This window comes from Notamacropus eugenii, chromosome 7, assembly GCF_028372415.1.
Source record: "Notamacropus eugenii isolate mMacEug1 chromosome 7, mMacEug1.pri_v2, whole genome shotgun sequence".
NCBI lineage: Eukaryota > Metazoa > Chordata > Mammalia > Diprotodontia > Macropodidae > Notamacropus > Notamacropus eugenii.
In genome coordinates this window covers 60,353,330-60,373,539 of record NC_092878.1, presented here as the reverse complement: position 1 = coordinate 60,373,539, position 20,210 = coordinate 60,353,330, and the positions used below count along the sequence as shown (strand labels likewise).

At 40.4% G+C, this 20,210-nt stretch overlaps 2 protein-coding genes across 4 annotated transcripts in view; one reads left to right on the top strand and one right to left on the bottom strand.

Annotated features, from left to right (window-relative positions):
• Positions 1 to 20,210, top strand: part of ANGEL1 (angel homolog 1) — a 112,542-nt gene that overhangs the window by 31,715 nt on the left and 60,617 nt on the right. Inside the window, exon 3 of the mRNA XM_072623166.1 lies at positions 5,750 to 5,863. The gene's annotated coding sequence lies outside the window, so the exon portion shown is untranslated. The remainder of the gene's footprint in view (positions 1 to 5,749; positions 5,864 to 20,210) is intronic.
• LRRC74A (leucine rich repeat containing 74A) overlaps positions 1,395 to 20,210 on the bottom strand; it is a 52,700-nt gene continuing 33,884 nt past the window's right edge. For 2 of the 3 annotated variants that reach the window (XM_072623170.1, XM_072623171.1), the window contains exons 12-14: positions 8,799 to 8,906; positions 5,677 to 5,762; positions 1,395 to 2,252 (exon numbers count right to left, since the gene is read on the bottom strand). In XM_072623170.1, the coding sequence (XP_072479271.1) occupies positions 2,213 to 2,252; positions 5,677 to 5,762; positions 8,799 to 8,906 (234 nt within the window). In that variant the 3' untranslated portion in view covers positions 1,395 to 2,212. Of the gene's footprint in view, positions 2,253 to 5,676; positions 5,763 to 8,727; positions 8,907 to 20,210 lie in introns of all 3 variants that reach the window. The other variant, XR_011970186.1, reaches the window with a different exon arrangement.

Below are 20,210 nucleotides of genomic sequence, written 5' to 3'. Positions count from 1 at the left end.
GCCATTTGGATTAGTCTATTTTTAAAGGTGTTATTATCTTTCAGCATTTTTTTGGGTCTCCTTTTGCAAGCTGTTGACTTGCTTTTCATGATTTTCTTGCATTGCTCCCATTTCTCTTCAATTTTTCCTCCACCTATCTTACTTGATTTTCAAAATCCTTTTTGAGCTCTTTCATGGCCTAAGACCATTGTATATTTTTTTTTGAGGTTTTAGATGGAGAAGCCTTGACTTTTATGTCTTCTTTGGATGGTGTGCTTTGTTCTTCTTCATCCAAAAGGATGGAAAATACCTGTTCACCAAGAAAGTAACCTTCTATAGTCTTATTTTTCCCCTTTTTTGGGGCATTTCTCAACCAGTAACTTGACTTTTGAGTACTTTGTCAAGTGGAGGGTATACTCCAGGGACCTGTCAGTTCTCAGTTTCTCTAAGGTGAGAGGAATTTACTCCTCTCCTGGCCTGCACTCTGGTCTGTGAGCAACCACAAGCACTCTTTTCTTCCTAGGATCTGTGAGTAGGATTTTCTCTCCAGAGCCTCCCCAACTCCACCATGCCAATGCTCTTCCCACCACAGGACCACCACTCAGGACTGAGATCCAGATCAGCTGCTTGATTCCCCCAGGGTCTTTAAGTTTCCACTCCAAAAGCGGAAACTCCTGCTTCAGTGACTGCTGCTACCCTGGGGCTGGGGCTGGGGTGTGGGTCAGACTGACACTGGGGCCAGATGGTACTGCCTTCTCACTCAAGTGAAAGAGTTTTCTTACTGACCTTTGAAGCTGGCTTTGGCATTTGTGGGTTGAGAAATCTGGGAACCACAGTTGCTAACCATGGTTTCACACCCTGAAGCCTGCTCCCAGTCCTGTCTGTGCTGTGCACCAAGGCTGGGCTGCACTCCACTCCTAGCCCAGTGTGATAGACCTTTCCTGTTGGCCTTCCAGGTTGTCTTGGGCTGGAAATCTCTTTCACTCTGTCGTTTTGTGACTTCTGCTGCTCTAGAATTTATTTAAAGTCATTTTTTCGTACAGGTATCTTATGGGCTACAGGGGGAGAGCTAGAGGAGGTCTGTCCTTCTACTCAGTTATCTTGGCTCTCCCTCCTCCCCCACTACTTTTTAAAGAGGACTATTCACTGAATGGTTGTTACCTCACTTGAAGTGAGTACCTGAAAAGGTCTTAACCTAAGAGGCCAAGGTCTCCTATTGCATCCTGAGCCATCTCCAGTGATCCTGATGAATATCTGGTCACTGGATCCAGATGGCTCAGGAGGAGAAAGTGAGGCTGATGACCTTGCACAGCCCTCCTTCACTCAAAACAAAGTTAAGTGCAAGTCATGTCACTATTTTTCTGATGTCATGGTCCTCTTTGAAAATGAAGGATGAACACAACAACAACAACAACTATGTGCCAGGCATTTAATTGATCTTTACAACCACAGCCACCCTGAGAGATAGGTGCTATTATTATCCCCATTTTACAGATGAAGAAATTGAGGCAAACAGAAGTTAAGGGATTAACCCAGGGTCACATAGCAAGTAGACAGCTGAGGCTATATTTGAACAGCCTTTCTGATTCCAAGCCTAGGTGAGCTACCTAGCTTCCCACAGGGACCATACAGATCTCCTAGATTAGCCCCTTTGCTCTATGGATGAAACAACTAAGGCCTGGGAGGTGACATGCGAGATAACACAGCTGGTGAATGGCAGAGTTGGGACTAGATCCCCCATCTCCCAATTTCCATTCTGCCTCTCTTCTCACTGCCCTGTGGTACCTCAATGCTATTTGAGTCCTGCCATCTTGTTTCTTAATCTACTCAGAGAATCAGCCCATGTTTTATGATCCTACCAGATTTCTCCCTAAAACCCCCTCATCTTTTAATCCCGTTCAGAATCCAACAACCATCCTCTCGCTGTAACAACCCCTCCCTTCTCCAGCTGATTTTTGACCTTCTAGCAGCAGAAGTTCATTCCAACTTTGGGCCCTGTTCTTCCTTAAACCACCTGTTCCTTGGCTGGCAGTTTATCCCTGAGACTATCCACTGCTGCTGAAGAGCAAATCACCAGCAGCCCAAACCTATGAGGAAACTTGATGTTTTATTTCCTAGTTCCAAGAGCCTGTCTTTCCATCAGCTATCCATAAGGTTGTCTATGGGTTTTAGTATATATTTCCTCAGTTTCTTGCTTCCTCTTCATTTCTCCTCTGTGGTATTGCTTTTCAACTCACTGGGGCTGCTTCTCTGAGGTTGGTTCTTGGAATACGCTATTTTAAAAGGAACAAAATAATCATGATTGGTGGGTGCCCCCAGAGTATTTGTTTGATAATAATTATAACACAGATAATAATTTAAAATAATCATGTGGCTCTTTGGTAAAGTTAACTCTTTTGAGGTAGGTACTGAGATAAAGGTACTGAAGATCCTTATCCAGAAAAAAAAGCAAACAAAAGAGCTAAAGAAAATGTAGAAATTAATAAACATCACATGTCAGTTGCTATCTTAATAATTAAAGTTGTTTCACTCCAGAGGGATGTCCTTTGGGGCACCAGTCTTTGAGAGCAGGGACTGGTTCATATTTTGTCTTTGCGTCCTCAGTGCCACGCATATTTGTTGTTCTTTCAGTTGTGTCTGACTCTTCATGACCACATTTGGGGTTTTCTTGGCAAAAATACTGGAGAGTTTTGCCATTTCCTTCTCCAGCTCATTTTACAGATGAGGAAACTGAGGCAAACAGGGTTAAATGACTTGCCCAGCGTCTCACAGCTAATATGTGTCTAAGGCCAAATTTGACCTCAGGTCTCCCTGACTCCAGGCCTAGTACTCTATCCATTGTTCCACCCATTAGTCACCATGCACCTAGTAGGTACTTAATAAATGCTTGTTTGCTGTTAACTTCTAGACACTGGTCCTTTCACTAAGAGATTTTTCTTCCAATAATAGGTTATAATAATGGCCTACGTCAATGCCTATACTGTTACAATGAGGTTATTGCAGACTTATCTAAATTATAATCAACATAAAAACTAGCATTTACATATTCTTTTTTTTCCCCTCTCAAGTGGGCTACAGTTATTAGCACTTTTAATTCTCACACCTTGCAAGAATCCTTTAATTCTCCCATTCCTGCGACTATTTTCTGAGTACTGGGGCTCTCTCTATCAGTGCAGATGTTGGCCTGATTGAAATCTAATAGATACATCTTAAGAGAGTTTCATGAAACCCAGAGAAATTAAATGACTTTGTTATGATCCTACAGTTAGTTAACTGTCAAAGGAGAGATCTATGACCAGTACTTGGTTCATTATCACTTATTGTACTGACTCCGTCCCTGCCATTTGGGGCACTGAGCTAGCCTCCGAGGATGCCAAGGAGGGCTTCTAATCCCTTCTTCTGAGGATCTTACAATCTACATGAAAATTAGGGGCATGATTGGAATTTGCTGTTCCATGACTGGAATAAGTCAGAAGACATCTTCTGCTAGTCTTGTGCTTCCCTTTAGAGGACAGAGGTAACATGGGACAGTGGCAAAGGGACCAGCACTGGTCTTAAACGGCTGGGGTCCAGTCATCAACTCTGCCCCCTTCATAATGATAGCAGCTAACATTTAGATGGTAATTCTATGTGCCAGGCATTGTGCGAAGTGCTCTACAAATATTATCTCATTTGATCCTCACAGCAGCCCTGGGAGGTTGTTACTAAAATTATCTCCACTTTACAATGGAAGAAACTGAGGTAAACAAGCTAAGTGACTTGTCCAGGGTCACACAATAATAATTAACATTAGTACGGTGCTTATTCTGTATCAAGTGCTTTACACTCATCATCTCATTTGAACCTCACAAAACCTTTGGAGATAGGTGCTACAATTAACCCCATTTTACAACTGAGGAAATTGAGGCAAACAGGTTAAATGACTTGTTCATGGTCATACTGCTAGTGTTTGTGGACACATTTGAACTCAGGTCTTCCTGACTCCAGGTCCTATGCTCGATCCATTGCATCTTCTAGTGGCTAATGCCTCTGTCACTTATTATCTGTGTGACCGTGGGCAAGTCTCTTAATTTCTCTCAGGACCAGTTTTCACAGTAGTAAAACAAAGGCACTGAATTAGGGGGCTTCTCAGGTCCTTTCCTGCTGTAAATCCATGATCTTACGATCCCAGGGATATCACTGCAGTGGGGCGTTTCTCCATATTAGTGGGAAAAGGGGCTTTCTGATTTTGCTTTGGTTGGGGAAGGAGGAAGATAGAGGAAATTCTAAGAAAGGGGAACATATGAGGCATCTGAAGATACACATCATGAAGGACAAAGGCATATCTTCTGGGCAGGGGTGTGCTGTTTAATGTTTAACAACTGACTCTCCAAAAAGATAACTTTTAAGTTTAATTATGATCACAGTTTCCATCACTTTTTTAAGTCTGGACAATCCACAAAACAATAAACCAAGGTCTGATTTGTAGTATTTGCTGATTTCTGAAGTGTAAATACTCTTACTGAAAATTAATGAATTCACTGTGGTAAGGGCTGGCTCCAGTACACCCCTACCTCTGGGAGTATGCTTCTGGTTCCCTGGTACCATTAGCTGGCTCTAAGACAACTGTTGTGGTTGGTGCATTCCCTGGTCTTGGGTAAGAGGGTGACCAGTTTTTATTTTGGCAACAGGAAAAGCACTAATAATAACTCACATGTATTTAATGTTTTTAAGTTTGTCACGTACTTTCCTTATAATTAACAGTGAGTTAGTAAGTGCATGCATTGCTACTCCAGTTTTATAAATTCTAGAAGCAATCTCAGGATAGATAGAGATAGATAGAGATCTGTCTTCAGGGTCAGAAAGACTTTATTCCAGCCTGCCTCTGATGTGTACTGACTGTGTGACCCTGGATAAGTTATGTAGCCTCTCACACAAATCTATAATTTGCAGGATGGTTTCCAGTCTGCACTGGTAGAGAGAATTTCTCATTAGGAGCTCTCTGTCTCTCTCTGTCTCTCTGTCTCTCTGTCTCTGTCTCTGTCTCTGTCTCTCTGTCTCTCTGTCTCTCTCTCTCTCTGCCTCTCTCTCTCTCTCTCTCTCTCTCTCTCTCTCTCTCTGCCTCTCTCTTCTCTCTCTCTCTCCACTCTCCCCTCCTCCTCCTCCTCCTCCTTCTTCAGGAGTAAAGCTCAAGAATAATCTCTTTGCTCTTTTTAAGTTTTCTTTCTTTTGATTAACAAGACTTTAATTTTTTTCTTCCTTTCCACCTTCCTTAAAGAAACTCCTGAGAGAATTATAGGTCTGACTCTCACCCCCTTAAAAACCCCACAAATGAGGAAACCGAGGGTTAGGTTTCCTTAGGAAAAACTGAAAATACAATGACTTATCCATGGGTCACCCCATTATTAATGGGTAGACTGGACAATGGATCATGAAACAATGCCAGTTCTCTGCTACTCATGGGATAGACAGTGACCCATAGTACCAGGAACCTTGGAAATGGAGGTTGGTTGCTGCAATGTGAGTGGGCTAATGATCCCAGGTAATAGGGTGAACAGAGACCTCGATTTTCTTAGTTCTAATTCATAGGACGATTTCTTCTGAGTAGAACTGGAGAATCCCATACAGAGAGCAGTTAGTTAGAAAGGGATGAGGAAAGATTCCAGGCACATGCTGTCTCACTACCATAATAGGTTATGGTATAGGACCAAGGCTTACCTGTAATCTATCATTCCTGTTTCATATGGGTCTAGTTTCTTGATTAATTCTCTGATTTGTATTCTGTTCAAAGGAACCTTCGTTTGCTGTAGAAGTGGAAGAAGAAAGGGAGTTAGCCAAGTTCTCCAAAGCTACTCTGTGTACTGTTCCACTGTGAGACAGAAGTGAGTCACTTCTCACTGCTCAGGTAGGTAGACCTTCTTTGCTGAAATGGGAATGGAGGGCTTAGAGAGTACTGAAAATGGCAACCAACCCAAGGCAAATCTCATCATGGAATTAAGGGAAATCATTTCTTGTGTTTAATGGCCATGTCTATGATGGAGGAGTAAAAAGGAAGGATCCAGAGAGATTAGGTGGATGAGTCCACACTACGCAAAGTTCTGGGGAAAGTCAAGTTTGTTTTCCATGCCTTCCTCCTGTCTCTTTCTCTCAAAGTCCTTCAATCCCTTCTATTTTTCTTCTTTCCTTCCAAAAAGAGAGTCTCTCATTAGAGAACCCCAACCTAGCTATCCCTCTCCTTACTTCTCCAATCTGTTCAGCCTCTTCCCATATCACCCACAATTTAGTTTGGTCTATGCTCTCAGGATGGTGTTAATGGCTGATAAAAATTTGTACTTTAACTGCACAGACATCTTTTACATTTTAATAGGATGTTCTCTACATTGACCCAAAGAAGTGACTAATGGGGAAATTTTAGACATTAAAGCAAGGCTATTACAGTGTGTGTATGTGTGTGTGTGTGTGTGTGTGTGTGTGTGTGTGTGTATGGGAGGGGATATATGTATATTTACATATACCACATATAGTGCATTTTTGTTGTTCAGTTGTTTCAGCTGTGTCCAACTCTCTGTGACTCTGTTTGGGGTTTTCTTGGCAGAGATACTGCAGTGGTTGGCCATTTCCTTTTTTGGCTCATTTTAGAGATGAAGAAACTAAGGCAAACATTGTTAATTGACTTGCCCAGAGTCACACAGTTAATAAGAGTCTGAGGCTAGATTTAAACTCAGGATGATGCATCTTCCTTACTCCAGGCGTGACAGTCTATCTACCTCACCACCTAGCTGCCTTAACACATACATGCACACATACACGTGTGCACACACATACATACGTACACACACGTACATATGTGTGCACACACATATATGCTATGTACATACCTATATAGTATATGTATATATGTATTGTATGTATATATCTGGCATATATAAAGAGCTATTTACTATTTTACTATGAGATTTGTGTAAATGGATAAAGTTTGTTTACACATGCATACATGCTTGCATGAATATGTGACTACACATATGTGTATGTATATACACACACACATCCACACAGAGATTACTGTATTGAGACATTTGGAGAACACACACACTTGTGCATATATTCATACACAAATATATATATATGTATATATAATATCCAAAATGTCTCAGTGAATTATATACACACTCACTTACTGAGACATATATGTATGCGTATAAATACATACATGTGTGTTTGGTATGTTATATACACATATATGTTCTATATGCATGTTTAGCACTAGTTCATCACCAAATGTTTACCAGTTTGGGGGGGAGGGAGTCCAGGACTAGGATTTTATTTATGTGAGGAAGAAGTGACAGTTTCTGGCTTCTGTTAGGGGACAGAGTCGATGCTAGCTCCTCATAGAATTTTTGAGTAAAGGGGAAAAAGAGATTTCTCTCCTTTTCTCCTCCCTACCCCAGAAAGGATGACTATATGCACCATGGCAGCAGGAGCTGGACTCCTGAATTCCTATGTGAGCCTGAGACTATGCCTCGAGTGCCCTGGCTGCCTCTTCTATTTTGTGTTGTATGGAGTATCCCCCTGCAAGTGGTTAATTTCTCCTCTGAGAACTTGTTGTGGAAATCATCTGAAGGACAATTAGCTCCTCACTTCTAAAACTCACAAAGTTATTAACAGGCCTGAAAACATTAGTTTCAAAGAATTGTTAATAGCAAGGCACTCCATAGCTGCTGAATGATATAAGTCTAAAGGTCTCTCTTTATGAAGAGGAAGCCACAGGGACTCGAGTCTATCTCAGGTTCATAGGGACAAGCACTTGTGTATGTAGCAGAGTGAGTCTGAGGAACAGAGAAATTCCATTTCCCTTTCATGGTAGGTTCAGGGAAGAGCTAGTATTTTCTGTATCCCTTAAAAGAGGCCCCAAACCATCCATTCTGACCCCGTGGAGTCCATAACATGGATGGCTCTTTCTCAATTATTTTTGACACATCCCTTCATCCCTGGGACACAGAGGCACAAACCAGATGCCATTGGCCCTGAATATCCTTAAGCAAGGTGTTGGAGCTAGTATGTGGTCCAACAGAAGGGCATCATCCATAGATTGTCTCCTCTATTAGAGCATAAGCTCTTTCAGAGCAGACTGTCTTACTTCTCTTTGTATCCCCAGTGCTTGGTCCCACATTGCATCCTGGACCATCTCCAGTCATCCTGATGAATATCTGGTCACTGGACCCAGATGGCTCAGGAGAAGGAGGTGAGGTTGGTAACCTGGCACAGCCCTCTCTCACTCAAATCAAAGTCAACTGCAAGTCATGTCATCATCTTGATGCCTCTCTTCTCTTCAAGAACAAAAGACAACACACAATACAGACACACTGAGACATATACGTGTATATCCAAATACATATGTGTGTATATACCGAGATGTTTGGGATATTACATATATATACACATACACATGTATGTGTCTATATACGCTATACAGTATTACATGTATATCTGTGTAGATATATGTTTATGTGTGTGTACACACACATATGTATGTATGTGTATAATCCCAAACAGCTCAGTGCACTTTTTAGCCCTACAAACACACACACACACACATACACACACACACACACACACACACACACACACACTGACTGAGAAACAGGTTACTCCTGACAGCTCTTGGTTGTTTGGGTCAGAAAACTCAAAGGGTAGGAAACTTCCTCTAGAATGTTTGTTGGTAGTACAGCCTTTGGGATCTCTGAATGTTCTTCAGTGATATGATCTCACATTTCTCTGATCAGAATCCTGTGAAGAAACACAGAGGCATACAGACACAGAGGTTGTGTGTAGAACCACACCATTGTCAAGGCTTTCCGAAACTCTGCCACAGGCATTTTCGTAGTTCCAAGATGATCTATGGTCTTCAAGAAATTAAAGACTGAGGTTTTCTTCTTTTCCACATAAGTCTGAGAGAAACAAGAGAAACCAATAATGAAAACATGACTATACCAGGGAACCCGAGATCTTAAGGTATTTAGACCTATTCCAACAGACTGTAGTGATCCTGACATCTGGATTACTGAATGACAAACCCAGGCAGTGGTTTTGTAAAGGCTTGACCTGAGATGGTAAGTTTCTGTGCTCTTCAATAAAATGACCAATAATCATGTAGTAGGGAAAGCACTGAAGAGTTTAGGGATCCAGGGTTCTAGTCCCAGCTGTAACATTAATTAACTAGCTGTGAGACTTTGGCAGAGTCATTTCACTTCAGTTTTGTCATTTGTAAAAATGAAAGGGTTGGTCTAGATTACCCCTGAAGTGTCTTCTATCTCTGAAAGTTCTATGTTCCTGTGATTCTACTGGGTGTTTATGCATGTCTAGGACTGTCCTAGGGACATATAATAGTAGCCCACATTTATACAGGAATTTGAGGTTGGCAAAGTAAATTACATGCACTCTCTCATTGAGCCTCACAACAGCTTTATGGGATAGGTGACATTATTATCCCCATTTTTCAGAAAAGAAAGTTGAAACTCAGAGAGGTTTAAGGATCTGCCCAGCATCACACAGCTAGCAGGGGTCACAGAGGAGTTAGGAATCCAGATCAGCTCAGTGCCACAAGACTGCTTATAGGCTGGAGATATAGACAGGAAACAATTAGAAAACAACGACAGATATCATTTGCATCATACACACATTCATACATGTTTAGGCAAATGCGTGTGGAAATACATATGTGTGTATACATATATGAGAGAAGGAGAGAGAAAAGGAGAGGGACAGAGAGAGAGGGTTGGAGAGAGAAAGAGGACAGAGACAGCAAGGCAGAGACAGAGGGAGTGAGACAGAGACAGAGAGATTATTGCTGGCAGATATACTTAATGAATACATGAATATGGAACAGGAACAGAGGCCTATAGCCCGCACAATTTTACCTGATTGCTCTAGGCTTATTTGCATGCCAATCAGGAAGCATTATGGGAGCTGAGCCTCCTCACAGCTCCCACACTAATCCTGGGGGCTACTGTTGGGTATGGGTTGTGAAATGGGTTTGGGGAAACACAAAGCTAACAATCAGAGATTTAACAGTAGTTAAAAGGATTAAAAAAGAACAATAATCCAAGACAGAGAGTTGGCTGGTTGTAGGCACCAGGAGAAAAATATTCAAAAGAATAGGTTTAATTTTAGTCTGGGGGCTTCTGTTGTTGGTCTGCCTGGGTCTGGCAGCTCATAGCCCTCAGAAATGTGCTAGAATAATTTACCAAAGTGCTCTTTCTTTTCTTTCTTTCTTTCTTTCTTTCTTTCTTTCTTTCTTTCTTTCTTTCTTTCTTTCTTTCTTTCTTTCTTTCTTTCTTCCTTTCTCTCTCTCCCTCCCTCCCTCCCTCCCTCCCTCCCTCCCTCCCTCCCTCCCTTCCTTCCTTCCTTCCTTCCTTCCTTCCTTCCTTCCTTCCTTCCTTCCTTCCTTCCTCCCTCCCTTCTTTCCTTCCTTCCTCTCTCTCTCTCTCTCTCTCTCTCTCTCTCTCTCTCTCTCTCTCTCTCTCTCTTTCTCTTTCTTTCTATAGTAAAGCATTAAATGTACAGTACAGACCAGCTCAACAGAAATTAAGTGAGGGAGAAATCAAAGAAAGTTTTGTGGATTAAATGGGACTTGAGCTGGCCATTGAGGATAGGTCAAATTTTTTATGGGTAAGGAAGAGATGGAGAGGCTTCTCCAAATAGGAGAACATTTATTCTGAGCTTTAGGCTCCTTGGAACACAAGTGGGTATATCATGCCAGATCTAAATTCCAATCTATGAATAGATCCAAGGGAATGAAGAGACACTGACACAGATTTTTTTTTTTTACAAAGTGAAAGAGCAAAAGCCTGCAAGCACATGCTGATTCCAACCCACGAGTGCTGTCTGCTGCCGATTAAAATACTTATTAAATATCTGGGATCTTAGATTTAGAGCTAGAAGGGAAGGAAATTTAGAGATTGTCTATTCTTGTTCTCTCTCCAATTCACAAATGAGGAAACTGAAGCCTAGGGAGGTTATACGAGTTAAGTGCAAGGTCTGCACTGCTAATAGGTAACTGAGCCAAGATTCAAATACAACATGTAACCCACTAGACCAGATGGCCCTGCATGTGGTATTTCTGGGAGGAGTTATACAAAGCTCAAGCAGTCACATTCCATCTTAGTCAGGGCTGATCACCTGCACTCACAGACTTGATACTCCATTTATGTTTGGCTTTGGAATGCATTTTATTGCTCTTCTCCAAAAACAACTTTAGCTTCCTAAGTATATTTTGTTGATTTTGTTGTTAGGTCGTTTTTCAGTTGTATCCAAATCTTCATGACTCCATTTGGAGTTTTCTTGACAGAGAGATGGGAATGGTTTCTTCTCCAGCTCATTTAACAGATGAGGAACTGAAACAAACAGGGTTAAGTGACTTGCCCAGGGTCACACAGCTAATAAGAGTCTGACATCAAATTTGAACTCAGGAAGATGCCTCTTCCTGACTCCATTGCTCTATCCACTGCTCCTCCAAACTGTCCCATATTTTGTTTAGGCTGATACCCAAATCAATTTTTGTTCCTTTTACATGTACCAAATAATGGTAGGGGATGATAGGTCATAATCATGGTTGAGCAGAGGTGAACCACTAGTGAGTGGTCAATTTTAACATTTTGCTCGAGTTGAACCACAAAGTTTGTAATATATATACAGACAATTGCATATACACAGATAATAACATCAACTTTTGCATTCGATATTGTCTTTTGTATTGAAGGTGGTACAGCTTAGTGGATAATGGCAGACTTGGAATCTGGAAGATCTGGGTCCAAATCCTCCTGACATCTATTAACTGTGTGACTATGCATGGGTCACCTATCTTCTTTGAGTCTCAGTTTCCTCCTTAATAAAATATACCTTCAGGGAAGTACCTACATTATGGGAATGTTGCAAGGGCCCAGTGACATAATGTATATAGAGTACCTTTCTAACTTTAGAGTTTAAGTTGTTAAGTTGCAACTAAAATCCCACCTTGTAGATGAAGCCTTTCTCAACCCTTTTTAATTCTAGTGCCTTCCCTCTGTAAACTATTTCCTATTTATCCAGCATATCATTTGTTTGCATATTTTCTTCCTCATTAGATTGTGAGCTCCTTGGGATCATAACAAATAAATAAATGTTAATTACTAATTAAAACTGTTATATTGATATACCAATATATGTAATGACTATAAGTGAATGAATAAAGCATTTATTAAGCGCTTAATATATGCAACGTATTGTGCTAGATACTGAGGATACAAACTGAGAAGCAAGACGTTCCCTGCTCTCAGGGAGCTCACCTTCTAAGGGGAGAAAGAGCATATACAGAAGCTTTAGCTGCAAGTCAGATGGAAAGGTCCCACGGTCCCTAGTGTATAGTGGCAAAGCAGACATTAATGTTTTTTCTTTAATGCTATTTTCACTGATGACATCATATTAATTTCTGGTTTTGAACGATTTGGTAGTGTCAAGAACTGTCCCCAAATGGCAGAAAGAAAGGTATGGTAGTGGCATGGCAAGTGGTGCCCATAGGATTTCTAACTTGTGTGTTGTAGACAGATGGCCCCCAGTAGACAGTAAATTTCCAGCATTAGGGAGAATAAAGAAGCACAGAAAGAAAGGAGTGGAGTGATGAAACCATATCTAACAAGGGAATATGTCTAGGATGGGGGCAGGAAAGAAAAAAAAGCCAAAAGATAAAGGGGGCTTATCTCTGAGTTGGTACATTAATTTTCCCTGGTACAATAAGTAGTGTTTCTAAGGACTGTGTGAGACATTGGAAGATCCCAAATTGCATCTCACCACAGAGCAAGATGACATTATGAGCACAGTTTCTGTACCAAAAGTGCATTTTATTCCAATTTGAAAATTAGTAATCCATGTCTGGCAACTATTTATTCACAATGATATTTGATTGACTTGAGTATCTCATTCTCTAATCAAACCAAATTAAAAAGTCTACTTTTCACATGCAAAGGGCCAAGATGTACTTTCCTTTAAGACAGAAAGATCTTCCCCAAAATACTTGCAAATGTCTTTCACTTTAACAACCATGAAAAGTCTAGTTTCATAGGCCTGAAAAGTCTGAAGGAAGGTAAGGAGCTTTAATCTGAAACATCATGGAAACTGTCATATGGTTTTTAAGTCATTTTAGGTTTTTAGCACATAGGTTTGGTTTGGGGTATGGGTGCTATAAATTCAGTTTAATTTAACAGACATTTGTTTAACTATGGGCAAAGAGATGAAGTGTAAAGAGAGTGAGCCCCAGAGCCAGGCAAACCTGTATTCTAATATATATTGATTGTGTGACCCCTGGGCAAGTCACTGAGCTCTAAGTAACTCACTAAGACCATAAGTTGCAGACTGCTGACCTACCCTGGTGAAGGGAATTTCTTCACCTGGGAGTTCCCTGTACCAGTGAAATCACGATCCCTATCTCTGGAGGGCAAAACACTGGGCTATGTCTTGGGGAAACAAAGGTAAAAAAAAATGAACAAAAAAACCCAAGAGTTCCAGTTCCAGAAGAATTTACATTCTAAGTAAATGCAAAATATATACAAGGTAATCTCAAGAGGAAGAAAACATGCACACAGGAATGAGACCAGACTTCTTGTATGGGGAAGCTAAGACATTCTAAGAGGCAGAAGTGAAGAGGGGCCTAGGGGAGAGACCATACAAAGACAAGACATTAAATGTCACAAACCTGGAACATCTGGTAAACCTTTTTGAATGGAATAGAGAATGCATGAAAGGGAATACTATGAAATAAGACTGGATGGGTAGGTGGGAGACAGATTATGAGTGGCTAAAGATTTTCTATTTTACCTTAAAAACAATAAGGAGCCACAAAAGATTTTAGAGCATGGAGGGAACAAGCATTTAGTGCCTACTATGTGGTAGGCATTATGCAAAGTATTTTACAAATATTATCTTATACGATCCTCACAATAATCAATCAATCAGTCAACATTTATTCCATACCTACTATGTGCCAGGCACTGTGCCAAGCACTGGGGATTTAAAAAAAAAGGCAAAAGACAGTCCCTGCCCTCATGGAGCTTATAATTTAATGGGAGACAGATGCAAACAAATGTACATAAAGCAAGCTTTATACAGGGTAAATAGGAAATAATTAACAGAGGGAAGGCATTAGAATTAAGAGGGGTTGGGGAAAGGGTCCTGTAGAAGGTGAGATTTTAGATAGAACTTAAAATGAAGCCAGGGAGGTCAGTAATTGGAATGGAGGAGGGAGAGTATTCCAGGCATGGAGGACAGCCAGAGAAAATCTCAAGAGATGAGAGATGGAGTGTCTTATTTGTGGAATAACTAAGAGGCCAATGTCACTGAATCAAAGAGTACTTGTTGGGGATCAAGGTATAAGAAGACTGGAAAGGTAGGAGGGGGTTAGGTTACCAAGGGTTTTGAATGCCAAATAGAACATTTGGTATTTGCTGGAGACAATGGGAAGTTTTACCATCTGTCCCTGGTCTTAAATGCCACTATAGCTTTATGTGCAGCTGAAGAACTATCAAAATCTACAAAGCCCAAGTTTATTTGTAGACTTGCCCAATATGGCCTTAAAAGGAACAATCTTGCCATATGACTGATGGAGTCTGACTAAGTCATGGTCCATGTGATTTGGTTGCATCCCTGAGATATAGAGACTGGTTCTGCTCAGCTACTCACCTATTCTGCCCTCACAGTTCCCACTGGTGTTGTTGCTTATATTAGGTGGTGCCATCTGTTAAACTACCAAATAACATGTAAGGCTACTTTTAATTGCTCTTGTTATATCCCAAAGTCATAATGACAGGCCTAGAAGGCACAGATTGGGATGTTAGGGAACAGGAATAGAGACCCTGAGAGGGAGGAAGGAAAAAGGAAGGAAAGACAGAGAGAGAAACAGAGAGATAGAGATGGAGACAAAGAGACAGAGACACACAGAGAGAGACAGAGAGACAGTGACAAAGACAGAAAGACACAAACAAGAACTCACAGAGAAGAAGAGACAGAAAGAGACGGAGGACTAAAGGAGAGAAGGAAGGCACAGGGGAGAAAGAAGAAAGAGAGGAGGAAGAGGAGGAGAAAGAGAGAGAGAGAGATTCACTTATTGCTTTGTTTCAAGGTCTCATGGAGATGTCTCCCCATTCTTACAACTTCTGCAGAGATCTACCAACAAAGCATTATTATCTTCATGAAAATCTGGGAACAAGCACATTTTTTTTTCTTCTGTCTTGTGATTTTCATGATACGGCACCTATCAATCAGTTTCTGAGAAATATTTAATGGTGATGATGATGAAGCAAGCAAGCATTTATTAGTCATGGACTGTGCTAGGCAGTACTAGCCAATAGAGACAGTTTACAAATATAGGTGTACATATATGTATAGTAAGGATGGAAGGTAATTGGAGTGGAATGGGAGATCTCAGTAGTAAAAAAAAAAAATTTTCCTCTTTCTTCAAAGTGAAGTTCAAGATTCCTAATACCCCTTTCAAAGTGAAGTTCAAGATTCCTAATACCCCTTGATTTCAGTTGGGCAAGCTCACAGGTGATGGAGAGGTTTGTGGAGCTGTGCAGTGTTTCATCAGGAAAGGGACCCTTCACCCTATGTTTCAAGTCCAAACCTGACTTGGAAATGACCACCATGCAGCAGACATATCCTTGGTCTTATCCAGTATTTGTAAATAAAAAGCAAAGGAAAGGATCTCAGACTCCTATGTGGAAATGCCTGGCAATTCTGAGCAGCCAGATTAGAACTGTTAGACTTTAAAATCTGTCAGGACACCAGGGGAAGATGCCCAAGGAGTTTTAATGACAGTCAGGAGATAGGTTTTATGTTTCAGCTGAAAAACTGCCACCTCTACTGGTGTGTCCGTCTCTCTCTAGCAATGCATTTGTTAGATTTGTAGGACACTGTTCTCAGTTCAGAATGGAGGTCCTGGAGAATATAGCCTGGGGCCAGGGGGTAAAAGCCATTGGAGGCAGAGTATTTGGATTCAAATTCCAACTTCTTGGGATTTGTGACATTGGACAAGTCATTTCACCTGTCTCTAGGCTTTAGGTTCCTCATTTGGTTCAATTCTACAGACATTATTAAGAGCCAAACGCTGGGGAGAAAAAGAATTGAAATGGTTCCTGATTTCAAGGAACTTACATTTTACTGGTAGGAAACAACATATACTATAAGTTACTACAAAATACATTGAAATAAATACAAAGTGATTGGGAGGGGATGCTAACAACTGGTGGAACAATGAGAGGCTGGACGAAAGGGCCTCTCATTCTCCCTTTGAACTTGAAATCTATGATTCTGTGATGCCAATAAAGTCAGTTCAAGCTCCAAATCTAGTGATCTTTTAAAAGCAGGGAAAGGAAAGAGAAGTAGATAAATGTCTGGGTCCTGAAGAACTGGATATATCCAACTCAGTGGTAATTAGGAGACAAGATTTCTCCCTGATGTACCTAAGTATAGCTCTATGGGTTTTCCTTGGGTCAACCAACACACCCTGAAGCACTTACTTAGTGAGAACTGGAGAGATCATAGTGTAGGGTGAAAGGACTAAACAGTGTGATCAATTAGAGAGAAATTTCCAGACAGGTACATTGAACAGAACCAAGGGAAAGTGAAACATTGTGGAGAGGGAGGAAGGTGTGAGATTTGCTGTATGAGAGGCAGGATGATTCTGTGAGTAGAAAGCTGGCCTTAAAGCAAGGAAGACATGAGTTCAAGTCCTACCTTTGACACATATTAACTTTGTGACCCTGAGCAAGTCATTGAACCTCTTGATGCTTTAGGCATCTAACAACATACCAATGTGAAGGGACTTGAGTCTCCCAATAAAATCATAGATCCAGTCCCTTTCTCCCTACACAGTCTTTAATTGCATGAAATATAGCTTCTTCCCTTCAAGTGAACTCATAATTTATTGGATATCTATAACTAAAGAGAGTTTACTAATGAATTAGTGAAATTAGTGAAATCCAGGAAAGCATTTAGAGATATCACTGTTGTCTGGCTTCAGCCATAGGACAGAACACTGGGACACTTGGCACACACATGGAGGAAAATATTGATGACATCCTTCCCAAATTTGCTAATAACAAACACAAGCAAGGAAGGCACAGATAATATAAAAGATCCAAATCAGAATCTAACAAGATGTAATTTAATAAAATAGGATTGAAGAAATATAAATGCAGAATCCTTCTCATACTATGGACTAAAAAACTCAATTGTACAATTATAGGAGGGAGATATCTGGCAAAATAGGAATTCATGTAAAAAATGACTAAGGTATATTAGCTAGCTTGAAGCCCAATATCAACCAATAGTGTGAGGAGTCTGTGGGAAAAAATTACAAAAAAACCGAATAAAGGAAATATATTGTTCAGAACAAGGAAAGTAATAATCCTGCTGTCCTCTACCCTGGTAAGTCCGTGAGCATGATATCCAGTTCTGGGCACCAAATTTTACAAGAGACAATGGCAAACTGGAGTATGTTTAATGGAGATGGTGAATAAAATGGTGAAAGGTTTCAAGATCTTGGGCTGTTGGAAGGAGATGAGAATATTTAGCCTGGAGAAGAGTAGAGCTAGAGAGATGAAAATAACTGTCTTCAGCTATTTCGAGAATTTCATGTTGAAAAGAGAATTCTTGTTGAGTTTGGACCAATATGGCAGAACTAAGTAAAACCAATGGGTTTAAGTTACAGAGGTATAATTTACCTTGATAAAAGGAAAAATTCTCTAACAGAGATATGGAAAAAGTGAACTGAGCTGTCACAGAAGAAAGTGGGCTCCTCCTCATTAGAAATCTTCAGACAAAGGCAGGATAACCAATTTGTGGACGTGTTAGATTCTTTCTTCACGTTTTTTGAGGCCTCTCTCAACTTGGAGATTTATAATTCTCAGTGGAGAATATGGAAGTATTGCTGTCCCAAAGTTGAAGGGTTAGGAAGCTTAGTGGCAAGTTCTCCATTATTAGATATGTTTAAACAGACTCTGGATGACCTTTTATCATCATAAAAGGATGCATCCATCATAAATGTGATTAGATTATAAGGCCATTAAAATCCCTTTCGACTTTAAGATTCTATGATACCACCTATGCTCACTCTGCTCTGTGCCATTCAATCTAATCAATCATCATGTCCTGTCCTTCCTCCATTTGTTATTGTTGTTAAGTAATTTTTAGTCATGTCTGATTCTTGGTGACCCCATTTGGGGTTTTCTTGGTAAAGATACTGGAGTGTTTTGCCATTTCCTTCTCCAGCTCATTTTCCAGATAAGGAAATTGAGGCAAACAGGGTTAAGTGAGTTGCCCAGGGTCACATAGGCAGTTAAGTGTCTGAGGCCAGATTTGAACTTAGGAGGTTAGTCTTTCTGACTCCAGGTCTGGCACTCTATATCCACTGTTATGTAGACCTGAGTTCAAATCTGACCTCAGACACATACTAGATGTGTGACCTTGGGCAAGTCACTCAAGCAGTACCTCCCAGGGTTATAGTGAGGATTAAATGAGATAATATTTTTTCAAATGCTTAGCACAGTGTCTGGAACATAATAGGTGCTTAATAAATGCCTTTTCTTTTCCCTCTTTGTGACCTTGATTTGCTTTACCTCTGTTGACATTTTTATTTCCTCATCTGTAAGATGTGAGGGTTAGTTAGAGTTCTAATACCTATTCTGACTCTAAGTTCTATGATACCATGATTCATTCATCCTGAACTTTCCATTCCCATTGCCAACATTCTTGTCATAATCTCACACTATAGTACGTCAATACTTCCCAAGCTAATCTTGTCTCTTTCACCTGTTCTGTGTCAAACTCAAATAGAAACGGATACCTGTGGGCCGTATATTGACTTAGAAAATCACACATTAACACTATATATGTTTTATTGTATTTTTGAAATTTTGTTAAACATTTCCCAATTAAATTTTAATCTCATTCTGGGCATGCTCAGAAGTTTTATAAGGCCAGAGGGCCATGAGTTTGACATTACTGCCAGATTAATCTTACATTTTTCTTTCAATTTGTCTCTCCCTTGCTAAAAATAAAATAAAAATTTTAGAGACCTTAGACAGTCCAAAGTCAGCATGGTTTCCAGAGTTACTCTTAAATACTCTGATCCTGAAATTGATGGGGACAGTCATAAATAGTTGCCACCTCAGGGATGCAGTCTACACTCTCTGAGAAAGGCCTTATAAATACTCATCTGTGCTTGGAAACTGACCAAGCATAGTCACAACAAATAGATACCTCGGAGAGGGGAAAAAATAAACATGGCTCTGTTGACTATTTACCCACAAATCAGCCTACCTGGAGAGACAGAAACACATCTTCATCAGGGAAGTCTCCAGGAGATCACTAAAATCACACACTTTCCTAAGCTAGGGAAAGCTTCTCTGAGTTAGAATAATTGTCTGAGAACAACTGAATCTGCAAAGAGCTTCACAATAATGCTCACTAAAAAACCTCTAGTTATTTCTCTTTCTTAAATTTCCCAACACCTGCCCTATTTCCAACACTCACATTTGCTCTAGCCAAGGTACTTATTTACATAATCTTTACTAACTCTGGCCATGGTGCTGACTTTGGCTTTCAAGAGTTCCAAAATCTGGTTGCAAACTGCCTCTCCACTCTTATTTCCCGTAATTGCCCTACATAATTGGCTCTGCTCTAGCCTGCCCAATTTATTCACTGTACTCCAGACACATGGGACACATTCCTGATTCTTTGTCTTTGCTAATACTCTTTCTCCTGCCAGGAAGGCACCCACCCATACAAGCTCTTGATTTCCTCTAAAACAAACAAACTCATTCTGTGGCCCAATTCAAAGAACACTAGATTTGAAGTCAAGCTCCCACGTGCCAATCTTGTGTTTGCTATTTACTATCTGTTTGATATTGGGGATCACTTTTCCTCTCGGCCTAAAAAGTGCTGAGATTAGATTCAGAGGACATGGGCTCAAATTTCTAGCTTTATCACTTACTACCTGTGTCATCTTGGATAAGATACTTCACTTGATATTCCATCAGTTTCCTAATCTGTAAATTGAGGGGGGCTAGACTAGATGATTCCTAAGGTCCTTTCCAATTCTGTAATACTATTACTATGATCTATTTTACTTTTGGTAAGATGAAGGGGCTGGATGATCTCCAAGATCTCTACCACTTGTAGATTCTATGACTTTATAGTTCTTAAATTTTTCATGAACTCTTCCC